Source organism: Pseudophryne corroboree, chromosome 5 (genome assembly GCF_028390025.1).
Source record: "Pseudophryne corroboree isolate aPseCor3 chromosome 5, aPseCor3.hap2, whole genome shotgun sequence".
Taxonomy (NCBI): domain Eukaryota; kingdom Metazoa; phylum Chordata; class Amphibia; order Anura; family Myobatrachidae; genus Pseudophryne; species Pseudophryne corroboree.
Window position 1 is genome coordinate 66,478,866 of NC_086448.1, and position 13,357 is coordinate 66,492,222.

Here is a 13,357-nt window from a genome sequence, read left to right on the forward strand (position 1 = left end):
CTGCGTGTTCTCATGAGAAGAGTTGTGCATGCTACAGAATGCCATCCAGTAGGTGATTAGACATGAGAACACAGGTGCCAGGTGAAAACAATTCATGATGTCCACTGTGTGGTGTCTATGGGCGCCTAAAGTCCTTCCCAACCCTGACTCCAGGGGGTGCTGTTTGTGTGGAAGGGTTACCATGTGTCTGTTCTATGCCATTGCAGTACTCTGTGTATTGGCTCAGTGCCCGGTGATTCCACATCCAATACGCCATCAGTTCCTACTCACCACTCCTCCAACACAGCGATCCCGATTCCTCCGCATTATATCTGAAAATCAGCAAAAGCAACAGGACACAACAATAAGAATCCATCTCGCTTCTAGTTAGACCACATCACTGCAAAATCATTGGGTAACGTTAGGTCAAGAGGGCAGTCTGATTTATAAAGAGAAACTAAAGTTAAATTATAAAGAGGGTAGAAAAAAAAAAAAGAGATTTCTTTTTAAAAAGAAGAATCACCTTTAGGCCCATACACACGGTGAGATTCGGGCTATGCACGATTCTCACTATGCGACAGGGGCTAGGTCGGCACATAGTCAGTATCGCAAGCACACTCAGTATGTGCTTGCAGTACTGACTATGGCCCTCATTCCGAGTTGTTCGCTCTGTAATTTTCTTCGCATCGCAGCGATTTTCCGCTTATTGTGCATGCGCAATGTTCGCACTGCGACTGCGCCAAGTAAATTTGCTATGCAGTTAGGTATTTTACTCACGGCATTACGAGGTTTTTTTCTTCGTTCTGGTGATCGGAGTGTGATTGACAGGAAGTGAGTGTTTCTGGGCGGAAACTGGCCGTTTTATGGGTGTGTGTGAAAAAACGCTGCCGTTTCTGGGAAAAACGCGGGAGTGGCTGGAGAAACGGGGGAGTGTCTGGGCGAACGCTGGGTGTGTTTGTGACGTCAAACCAGGAACGAAACTGACTGAACTGATCGCAGTGGCAGAGTAAGTATCGAACTACTCAGAAACTGCAAAGAAATTTCTATTCGCAATTTAGAGAATCTATCGTTCGCAATTTTGCTAAGCTAAGATTCACTCCCAGTAGGCAGCGGCTTAGCGTGTGCAATGCTGCTAAAAGCAGCTTGCGAGCGAACAACTCGGAATGAGGGCCTATGTGCGATTTTGGCTAAGTGTAAATTTTGACTCTCTCTTCTATAGAGAGAGTCAAAATTGACTTGCCTGCACAGTCTATCTAGTCTTGAGATGCCGACCGCGCATCGAATCGGGATCGCAAGGTGACTTTCACCTTGCGATCTGCACTAACTTTTCTTATGATTTTGACTATATAGTCAAAATCGTAAGAAAATATCTCACCGTGTGTACACACCATTAGAGGTGACCTAATTAATATTTATAAATACTGTATATCTGAGGTAAATACAAAGACTTGTCTAAAGGTGTGTACACTGAGATAATTTTTTTGCGATTTTGACTATATAGTCAAAATCACAAAGAAAGTTAGTGCAGATCGCAAGGTGAAAGTCACCTTGCGATCCTGGTGCGCGGTCCCGAAAGGTTGGTCTCGCAAGCCCAGATAGACTGTGCAGGCAAGTCAATTTTGTCTATCTAGTATAAAAGATAGTCAAAATTGACACTTAGCCAAAATCGTACAAAGCCAGTATCGTAAGCACAGTCATCTTTGCTTGCGATACCGACCTAGTCCCTATCGCATAGTGAGAATCGGGGTTTAGCCTGAATCTCACGTGTGTACACACCTTAAGTTTCATTACAACAGACAATGAGTAATTGACTGCAAATGGAAGACCGACAGTTTTATCATTAGTGTAGGAAGGATTCTTTACTGTAAAGGTGGTATGGCAGCTGTTACACTGTTGGATTTTTGTTGTGACTCCCTCTATATGAGCAGGAATATGTAATTATTTAGTAATATATGATTTTACACCGCTGCAAAATCAAAAGAAGCTGTTCACACTAAGGGGGTTATTCAGGTTTGTTAGCAAACCAGAAAAGCACACTAATGGGCAAAACCATGTGCACTGCAGGAGGTACATATGTAACATGTGCAGAGAGAGTTAGATTTGGGTGGGTTATTTTGTTTCTGTGCAGGGTAAATACTGGCTGCTTTATTTTTACACTGCAATTTAGTTTTCAGTTTGAACACACCTCACCCAAATCTAACTCTCTCTGCACATGTTACATCTGCCCCACCTGCACTGCAGCATGATTTTGCCCAATTGCTTGCTTTTTTTGGTTTGCTTACAAACCTGAAGAAGGCCCTACATTGTTATACTACTGTCTGCATTTATATCAGATTTCCAAAAGCCTATATACAGTATATCATGCACATCATACTCCCGGTAAGGGAGGGGTTAACCCTAAAGAGGGGTAGGCTGCGCTAAATTTCTACATATAACAACAATAACATCTGATAATAAAGATTTTAATGTTAAAAGTGAATTCACTTCAGTATAAAAATATGGACCATTAATGGTATGTTCCAATGAGCATTAAAAGATATACATAATGTAATAAGTAAACCAGGGTTACCCAATGAGCCAGGAATGGAAACAGTGTTGAAATAAGGAAGTCCGTTCCAGATTTGTTCCCCAATGATGAATGAGTCCAGCAATTTGTAGATTAGAGGAGGTGTGTATGTAGCCAGTTGTAAGGCTTTGCCGCTAGAGGGTATGGTGCTCCAAGATGGTAAATGGTGAGCTCCTCATGCAGTGCGGTGGGCAGAATTCAACAGTTCAGCCAAAAATACAAACACCCTCCAGTTGGAGTCGTATGCTGGAAGTTTGTAGGGGATGGTCCGGACTTTCAAATGCAGTTTCCTGGCAGGGGTCCCAACATTAAAATCTTTATTATCAGATGTTATTGTTGTTATATGTAGAAATGTAGCGCAGCCTACCCCTCTTTTTGTTTACATATTTTGGGAGTGACTCCCCGTTGTTTATGGTTGCTGCTCGGCATAGCACCCCATATCTAAGCGCCCAAGAACCTTGGGTTATTCCCTCTTCTCCACACAGGGGTTAACCCTAGAATGATTCATAGAAGACAAAGGGGTAGATGTATTAACCTGGAGAAGGCATAAGGAAGTGATAAACCAGTGATATGTGCAAGGGGATAAAGGCACCAGCCAATCAGCTCCTAACTGTTAATTTACATATGGTAGCTGATTGGCTGGTGTGTTTATCACCTTGCATTCATCACTGGTTTATCACTTTCTTATGCCTTCTCCAGGTTAATACATCTGCCCCAAAGTTTAATGTGGGGAGGAGTCATTCCTATGAAAATAAGATTGCTGGCGGAAATCAGCGCCAATACTGCGCAGAGCGAAGACAATGTGTGAAATGGGAAGTTTCCTTTAATAAAAAGGAAAAACATGTCAATGGCAACAATGGTTTAAAACAAAAAGAAATAACTAAGTTAAAAACAGATGTGTCCTCACACATCCAGCCTCAGTACGCCATGCAGCGCGATATACCTGAGTGAGACGCCAGGTCCAGAGCAACTCTGCTATCGCCAGGCGTCTTTAATTGCCGACAATGCATCTTAAATCGTAACATAAATTGACTAGGACCCACCAGGAAACTGTACTGATTAATCTGAAAGCAACACTTGTATATTGGGGGTCATTCTGACCCGTTCGCTCGCTGCTTTTTGTCGCAGCCGAGCGAACGGGTCTCTACTGCGCATGCGCCGTAGTGCGCCGGCGCATGCCAGACGGCCGAAGGCCGTAGCAGGGCTGCGATCGCCTCTGCCTGATTGACAGGCAGAGGCGGTCGCTGGGCGGGAGAAGGCGGAATGGCGTTGTTTGGCCGCCGTTTCGTGGGAGCGGTCCGGCCAATGCAGGCGTGGCTTGACCGAACAGGGGGCGGGCCACAACGGGTGCGTGATGTCACGCACAGCCACTGCGGGCCGGGGAGCGATGAGTAGCTCCTGGCCAGCACGCTAAAGCTGCGCTGGCCGGGAGCTACTCCTGAAGTGCACTTTTGCACTTCTGCAGGGTGGGGCGGCACTGACATGCGGGGCGGACTAGCCCTGTGCTGGGCGTCCCCCCGCATGTCAGTGTGAATGATCGTAGCTGTGCTAAATTTAGCACAGCTACGATCATCTCGGATCATCTCGGAATGACCCCCATTGTGTGTGACTCAGACTGTATACGGAGCAGAACAGTAATTGGATAAAAGCTGTGGCTGCTACATTGTAGCACTTCGTGTACAGATTCAGAGACTCAGTCGCACACAGAGACGCATTTTCGGTAAATAAGACACCTGACGCTAACAGAGTCTCAACAAGAGGGGCTGTTTGAAGCAACTGCAGCACTGATGTATGAGGACACATCTGTAACACTTTCTTTTTATCAAGAAGCAAAACAAAGTTGCAGTTAACAAAATTAAAAAATATGGACAAACATGCACAGGTCACATGACTGGTGTTCTGTGCTTGGGACAGGATGCAGTAAAACTGCATGCTCCACTTGGGATATGGTGCAATATGACGGAATGCTTCACTTGGGACATGGAGCCTGATTCAGGTGTGGTTGGAGTTGCTAGGACTTCCTTGGAAGCAGCAGTGATAGTGCTATATGGTGATGCAGCAGCAGGCGTCTATTACATGCAGACACCTCCTGCTGCAGTAGCGATCTGACCTGCGTCCTAGGAGGCAGCATTGGATCACGGCGACACCATCAGCAGCTTGTGGCACTCATGGGGCCAGGTAACCAGCCATTGCAGATCTCCGTGAGAAACCAGGAAATCTCCGTTCAACGACGGAGATCCCTGGCCTCTTCCCTCATCTTAAACGGTGGCGGCTGCATTTTTTACAAACTGAGGCCGTCACCACGCCATCCCCACCCCCAAATGGCATAAGACTGTCAATCACTGACAGTCTGATGCCAGACTGCGTCCTGTGTCACGCACACACAGAACGGGTACTGCACAAAGTGCCGAACATCGGTACTTTATGCATCAGGATGTAGATTCTTATGGATGTGAATTAAACCCATGGTGCAGTAAGACTGGCTCTTGCGCTTGGGATGTGGTGCAGTAAGACTGACTCCTCCGCTTGGAATGTGGTGCTATAAGACTGGCTCCTTCGCTTGGAATGTGGTGCAGTAAGACTGGCTCCTCCGCTTGGGATGTGGTGCTGTAAGACTGACTCCTCCGCTTGGGATGTGGTGCAGTTAGACTGGCTCCTTCGCTCGGAATGTGGTGCAGTAAGACTGACTCCTCCGCTTGGGATGTGGTGCAGTAAGACTGGCTCCTCAGCTTGGGATGTGGTGCAGTAAGACTGGCTCCTCCGCTTGGGATGTGGTGCAGTAAGACTGGCTCCTCCGCTTGGGATGTGGTGCAGTAAGACTGACTCCTCCGCTTGGGATGTGATGCAGTAAGATTGACTCCTCCGCTTGGGATGTGATGCAGTAAGACTGACTCCTCCGCTTGGGATGTGATGCAGTAAGACTGACTCCTCCGCTTGGGATGTGGTGCAGTAAGATTGACTCCCCGCTTGGGATGTGGTGCAGTAAGACTGGCTCCTCCGCTTGGGATGTGGTGCAGTAAGACTGGCTCCTCCGCTTGGGATGTGGTGCAGTAAGACTGGCTCCTCCGCTTGAGATGTGATGCAGTAAGACTGACTCCTCCGCTTGGGATGTGGTGCAGTAAGACTGACTCCTCCGCTTGGGATGTGATGCAGTAAGACTGACTCCTCCGCTTGGGATGTGATGCAGTAAGACTGACTCCTCCGCTTGGGATGTGGTGCAGTAAGATTGACTCCCCGCTTGGGATGTGGTGCAGTAAGATTGACTCCCCGCTTGGGATGTGATGCAGTAAGACTGACTCCTCCGCTTGGGATGTGGTGCAGTAAGATTGACTCCTCCGCTTGGGATGTGATGCAGTAAGACTGACTCCTCCGCTTGGGATGTGGTGCAGTAAGACTGACTCCTCCGCTTGGGATATAGTGCAGTAAGACGGACCCCTCAGCTTGGGAAATGGTGCAGTTAGACTGACTCTTCCGCTTGGGATGTGGTGCAGTAAGACTGACTCCTCAGCTTGGTATATGGTACAGTAAGACTGGTTCCTCTGTGTGGGATGTGGTGCTGTAAGACTGACTCCTCTGCTTGGTATATGGTACAGTAAGACTGGTTCCTCTGCTTGGGATGTGGTGCTGTAAGACTGACTCCTCTGCTTGGTATATGGTACAGTAAGACTGGTTCCTCTGCTTGGGATGTGGTGCTGTAAGACTGGCTTCTCCGCTTGGGTATGGTGTAAGAATGGCTGCTCCGCTTATGGAGAAATTATAACTTTAAAATATTTTGTGATACAAATTGTACTTCCAGATGCTTCTAACTTACTAGTGGTGCCAAAATACTGTTTCCCTGGAAAATATGCAAATAAGCCCCTTAACCCGCAGCGACCTACCTAGAAAATCCTTGTGGGCGTTCCTGCAGTGCAGAAACATGGGAAGCTTCGAGCGTTCGGCCAGAATAAACTGCTTTTCAAAATACCTTGTCAGAGCGAGAAAGAGGACGTGTCACACTCAATATACTTATACTACTGTAGCTTTAGTGATGCTGTATGAAAAAACTTTTGCATGCAACATATTGTGCAGCTCTGATATAGATGTATGTAATAGCTACGGTATATTCAGACTGCGAGTACTAGCTAGCAAGTTTTCTCTCGGCCAATAGCAACACCCCAATAAATGGATCACTAGATCTACAATCTTTTTCATATTTCAGAAAGTATCCCAAATATTGCTGAACAACAATAAAGAAATATTTCTTACTTCAGCTGCGTCTCCTTTGGACAAAACTCCAGCCTGTCATAGTCTGTTAGGAAGAGAGAGACACAGTTATTGTCGTTCTAGGCTACACAGAACATGATTGCTTTGAAGAAAGGTGAGGGTATTTTTTTTTATCTCTCCGACCCGTGTATATTTACGTTTGCTATAGTGCTATAATAAAGAAAGGATTGATGTGTGAGATGGTGCATGCACAGTGTGTAACATATAAGTAGTCACGTACAGGAACCTCACTGATGATAAGGAGTAACAGCGCACTTTAGGCAAACTCAGCGCAAATCTGTTTGGTTGTGGTTTGTAGTAGGGAGGTCAGTTTTATCTTAAAATTACATATATAAGATGTCAGTAAAAATATCAGTAGTCAGTATTGCATCAGATAAAAGTCTAATTACCATTTCACCTGGACAAATAGGGCCGGATGTAATGACGGGCGATCGGGACAATCACTTACAAGGTATGGTTTTGCCTTGGAAGTGATTGCCCCTTTAAAAAAACCTCTGAGTTTGGCCGGCATCCCGCACGGCCGTCAAACCCAGGCGTCCTTACACCCGGCCCCTAGATGAGATTTTACACTCTGAGAATGGAACCACGGTGAAACGATAAGCCTAATCATTATTTATTTATTAACATGTATTTATATAGCACCAGCATATTTCCGTTGCACTTTACAATTAAATAATTAAATATTTGATTTAACTTAATACAGTTATGTGCGTCATGCCATCTATCTCACTCCTCTGCAATAGGTTACCATGTTAGAAGGGAGGTGTGTCTTTATCGTTCATCATTTTATCAAGCACTTATTAATACTTTTAGACTTGAGGGTTTATTTTTCTAACCACCGTGGGTTTTGCCTTTAATAAAACTGGCACTTTAAACCCCACAGGAAAAAAAAAACAGTGATTGGTAAATAAGTTGATCCACAGGGACAAGATCCATGACATGTCAGCAGCTTAACTGACAGAAATTTCGGCTTTTAGACCACCTTGAAGAGTGTCCTAAAGAACAGCTACTTTAGTGGAGCGGGGAATTTGATACTCAACTTTATTGAGTTTTAACAGAACTACAGCAGATGCGAAGCTGAACCAATACCTATATGTATTTTTATTATTATCCTTTATTTATATGGCGCCACATAGGATTCGCAGCGCCCAATTACGGAGAGCTAATTCAGATCTGATCGCAGCAGCAAATTTGTTAGCTAATGGACAAAACCACGTGCACTGCAGGTGTGGCAGATGTAACGTGCAGATAGAGTTAGATTTGGGTGAGTTATATTGTTTCTGTGCAGGGTAAATACTGGCTGCTTTATTTTTACGCTGCAATTTAGATTTCAGTTTGAACACACCCCACCCAAATCTAACTCTCTCTGCACATGTTATATCTGCCCCCCCCCCCCCTGCAGTGCACATGGTTTTGCCCATTAGCCAACAAATTTGCTGCTGCGATCAGGTCTGAATTAGGCTCACAGAGTAAACAAATAAGCAAAATGTGAAGACAGTGACTTACAGTTCAATACAATATGCAGGTTGAGTATCCAAAATTCAAAATCCCACAATTTTGGGTCCCCTGCTGAGACAATGACATATGTATTGTATATATATTATCTTTAAATATATATAAGTAATATATATAATATTTATGTCATTATCTCAGCAGGGGACCCAAAATTGTGGGGATTTTGAATTTTGGATTAAGGATATTGTATAGGACAAGTACAGGGTATAGAAACAGAACTGCGTCAGTAAACAGCACTGAAAAAAGTATCAGGGAGGCAGAAAACCGAAGGGTTTGGTGCCATCAAAGGGAGTATTGAAAAGAAGATAGGTTAAGTAAGAGACGTAAAGGCACATGAGGGAAGAGGACCCTGCTCGTGTCTTTCTAAAGCGGAGGGGCACAGAGACAGGGGGATATCAATGTATATCTATCTTTCATGTATAAAATATAAATTGTCATGGGTTTATTTATTTTTCTCGGCTCCCCATGTCCACTAGAAACTAGAAACTCACCAAGACCACACTCCCCGACAGCTACAACTTTCCCCTTGTTGTTGTCCAGCAGGTTCTGTAGGTCAGATAAATACTGGTCGGGGTCTTCAGTCTCAAACTCTCCACACCGGGTGGGGTGGCAGCCAACCGTGCTGTAGAACCGATCTGACAAACGAATCTGGTTAGAAGTCTCCTGGCAAAGGTGGTCATTCCGAGTTGATCGCTCGCTAGCAGTTTTTAGCAGCCGTGCAAACGCTAAGCCGCCGCCCGCTGGTAGTGTATCTTAGCTTAGCAGAAGTGCGAATGAAAGGATCGCACAGCGGCTACAAAAAAATATTGTGCAGTTTCTGAGTAGCTTCAGACCTACTCAGCGCTTGCGATCACTTCAGACCATTCAGTTCCGTATTTGACGTCACAAACACGCCCTGCGTTCGCCCAGCCACGCCTGCGTTTTTCCTGGCACGCCTGCGTTTTTTCGAGCACTCCCATAAAACGGTCAGTTGACACCCAGAAACGCCCACTTCCTGTCAATCATTCTGCGGCCAGCAGTGGGACTGAAAATCTTCGCTAGACCTTGTGTGAAACTACATCGGCCGTTGTGAAAGTACGTTGCGCATGCGCACTGCGCCGCATACGCAGAAGTGCCATTTTTTTACTTAATCGCAGCGAACATTTTCAGCTAGCGATCAACTCGGAATGACCCCCAATGACTCCAGCAATGCACAACCCACGTCACCCAAATCACCACCCATGATGCTGCTTCATTAGACACCATCCATTACTACTGCTGCACTAATACACCAGCCGGCACGGATAAGGGCACTTTGGAAGCCATCCTCTGATTTATGATAAGGCTCAGATGTTCATGTTTCCACTACAGCGAGACAGTTTGTATAATCCAGCAGGAGAGAGGTGCCAAACACCTGCCATATTATTATATCTCTAATGTTACGCGTTTCACACCTTCCAGCGGCATTTCTGCAGCAACGCTTTTCTAGGCACTTTTCCACCAATGTAATTAAATATTCAAAACACACAAAAGTGCCCCATGTAAGGCAGTTCACGTGTCTCTATACGGACATGATTAATTTAAGTCATTAAAATTAGAAAAATGGAAAGTTTATTGCCATGATGGAGTGGTAAACGTAGATTGGACTTTAAGAGTTTGGACTTTGGACTTTAAGAGTTTTCCCAAATTAAGTACTATATGCAAACCCGAATATGTAGGAATACCCCATCCTGTACCTGTGGGTTTCCAAAGGCTGTTCCCGAAATGCGCTAGCTGCACTTGTAGCAGCAAGACAGCCGTGCGGAGCAGCACTTACCTGCGGGTTGTAAATGAGCCTGTATGTCACTACTGGCTTCTACATTTCTGTACAGTAACACAGTAGAAGGAGTAGTATTCACCTCTGCCCACCCACCTGCCTATCTTCTCCTTCCACATCCTCTAAGGAGCAGGGATTATTCTCATATAAATGAAGTATAAAACAGCACAAGCCGCTGTACTGTCATCTAGGCAGAAGACGGTAAGGAATACCATTGGTCTGTGCGAGTTGTATTGCCTCTGCGCTTTCACGTAGGTTTCCTCCTGTGATCATAAACTGTGTAAAAACAAATGAGATGGCTTGGTCAATATTGTGAGAACCGGTGCAATTTACTAATAATTTAATCTCTAGATAGCGTAGATATGAGAGTGTCCATGATTACCTTCTCACGGACCATTCAAATAAAACATAAAATAGTCAATTGCCCTGGGCCAACACAAAGCAGTGGCCACCTTAAGAACGTAGATTAATGGGATAGATAGCACCGTGGCCCTAAACCTGGACTACTTAAATCCCTCTCTCGGGTATTTTCAAAAAATAGTTGACTCGTTCCACAGTCAGCTACAAAGGTTTAGACGTTTTTCTTGGTGGGATTTGACCATAAGCATTCCAAGTATTACCCCAACCACTACAAGGAAGAATTCATTATCTTTTGTTGTCCAAGCTCTATTCATAAACTATGCAAATGTATAAATACAGTTCAAAATTAGGGTACACCTGTACATAGCGAATACAAAGTCTCTACCATAATATACACTGTGGCCACTTTAGTATGGTATACTTTTACACCTGCTCATTATGCACATATCTAATCAGTCAGTCATGTGGCAGCAATGCATAAAAGCAAGCAGATGTGGTCAAGAGGGTCAGTTGTTGTTCAGATCAAAGCAAATATCACAAGTCACAGAGCACGTTATCTTAAGCTGCTTCCATAAACGTGAAAATGCAGTTTACTGAGCACCAAGTCTTACTGCCCACTAAGTTCTCAGATGAATGAGGGATGACAAGTGTACTGCCTGAATGAAGCATAGGGATCATTGATCTCTATGGTAAATGAAACATCAGTGAGCTGCAGATCTTTATAAATGTGCATGTTGGATCATGAATGGTGAAAAATTGATCATAGCAAGTTTATTAAATGTCATGCACTTTAAAAATAAAATTTAAAAAAGGATATATTTATATATTATGCACTGAAGTTCTACTGACACAGCATTTGGTGTATAGGTTTAGGGGAAGGAAACAGGAGAATGTGCAGTGGCGACCTCCTACCTTCTGTACACCAGTCTTCACAGCCCGTTCAATTATATCTGCAAAGTCATCTGTGAAGTTAAACATGAATTATCCATAGTTACACACAAATGTACACAATTACTGTAGAAACATATAATGGCCCAAGTAGGTCTATATATCCAAGTGAAATTATTGGCTGCATTGTAAGCAATACAAACAAAACATATAACCAGCATGCAAAACAACCGCAGAGTACACAGTTATAAGGGTCTTGAACATACATATAAAATAGCATTTTAAACGGGATGGTATCAGGATCCCGGAGCTAGGGGGCAGTGGTATCCCGATGTGCAGAATCCCAACACCTGCCAGGTAAATATCCTAACCCTCCCCACCGGTGCTGCCTAAACCGATTTAAACTTCAGCAGATCCAAGTAAAGACACTGTGGTTTGCCGACCGGCAACCGGCTGGGGAAGGGGTAGGTGTTTTTCCAAACTGGGGGGAATATTGGTAGCACAGTTTCATCATTTGTTGGCAACCCTGTGTTAGGACAAGTGGCGTCTAGTGTGCTGTACATTTTTCCCATCCACCCATCAATGTGGGGCAAAAGAAGCCGGGCAACGGCTTCTGCCAACTCAGGACTATGCAACGAATATCCAAGTGGCATTTTCAAATCTAATTCAATTTTTATACAGCACCATAAATGCAATAACGTGAAAGGATGACCACAAAAGGTGGTAAAATAATTCTGTGAATAAATGGGTCGTACACACAGATAAAGAGCTGTATCTACAAAAACAGATAGTGTATTAAATATAGTAATGTAGTAAACTGAAAACTAAGGGGGTAATTCCAAGTTGATCGCAGCAGGAACTTTGTTAGCAGTTGGGCAAAACCATGTGCACTGCAGGGGAGGCAGATATAACATGTGCAGAGAGAGTTAGATTTGGGTTGGTTATTTTATTTCTGTGCAGGGTAAATACTGGCTGCTTTATTTTTACACTGCATATTAGATTGCAGATTGAACACACCCCACCCAAATCTAACTCTCTCTGCACATGTTATATCTGCCTCCCCTCAGTGCACATGGTTTTGCCCAACTGCTAACAAATTCCTGCTGCAATCAACTTGGAATTACCCCCTAAATTCCAGGGCTGATGCATTAATAACAAACGCCACTAGATGGCACTGTTGTATCACAAATTAAATAAATCTGTTTAGCAATACAGGTTGAGTATCCCTTAACCAAAATGCTTGGGACCAGAGGTATTTTGGATATGGGATTTTTCCGTATTTTGGAATAATTACATACCATAATGAGAGATCATGGTGATGGGACCTAAATCTAAGCCAGACTTGCCTACTCTCCCGGAATGGCCGGGAGGCTCCCGAAAATCGGGTGACCCTCCCGGCCCCCCGGAAGAGCAGGCAAGTCTCCCGGTTACAGGGGTCCTCCCCCTGCCCGGCCGCCCACTTAGCGAGTAAAGTGGGCGGTCCGGGCAGGCGATGACGCGATTCTTGTTGAATCGCGTCATCATAGCTACGCCCCCTGCTGTATAATGCCTGCAATAGCGGCATTACACAGCGGGGGGCGGGGATTACACGGGACGGTCCCGTGGCCACGCCCCTAGCCCGCCCCTGCCACGCCCCCGGTCTGCCTCCGCCCCGACCCCCTCTGCACTTGCTTTGCAGCCCGACCCCCTGCAGCACCGACCTGGCTGCTCTCTCCCGGAGAGAGCAGCCAAGAAGTCGGTAAGTATGATCTAAGCACAGAATGCATTTATGTTACATATACACCTTATACACACGGCCTGATGGTAATTTTAGCCAATATTTTTTGTAACTTTGTGCATTAAACAAAGTGTGTGTACATTCACACAATTCATGTATGTTTCATATACACCTTATACACACAGCCTGAAGGTCATTTAATACAATATTTTTAATAACTGTGTGTATTAAACAAAGTTTGTATACATTGAGCCATCAAAAAACAAAGGTTTCA

The 13,357-nt window shown here is 44.7% G+C and overlaps 1 protein-coding gene across 1 annotated transcript in view; it reads right to left on the minus strand.

Annotated features, from left to right (window-relative positions):
- Positions 1–13,357, minus strand: part of TATDN1 (TatD DNase domain containing 1) — a 98,097-nt gene that overhangs the window by 76,504 nt on the left and 8,236 nt on the right. The window contains exons 3-8 of the mRNA XM_063921318.1: positions 11,391–11,440; positions 10,331–10,394; positions 8,815–8,958; positions 6,791–6,833; positions 6,424–6,509; positions 271–311 (exon numbers count right to left, since the gene is read on the minus strand). Coding sequence (XP_063777388.1) covers positions 271–311; positions 6,424–6,509; positions 6,791–6,833; positions 8,815–8,958; positions 10,331–10,394; positions 11,391–11,440 — 428 coding nt within the window. The remainder of the gene's footprint in view (positions 1–270; positions 312–6,423; positions 6,510–6,790; positions 6,834–8,814; positions 8,959–10,330; positions 10,395–11,390; positions 11,441–13,357) is intronic.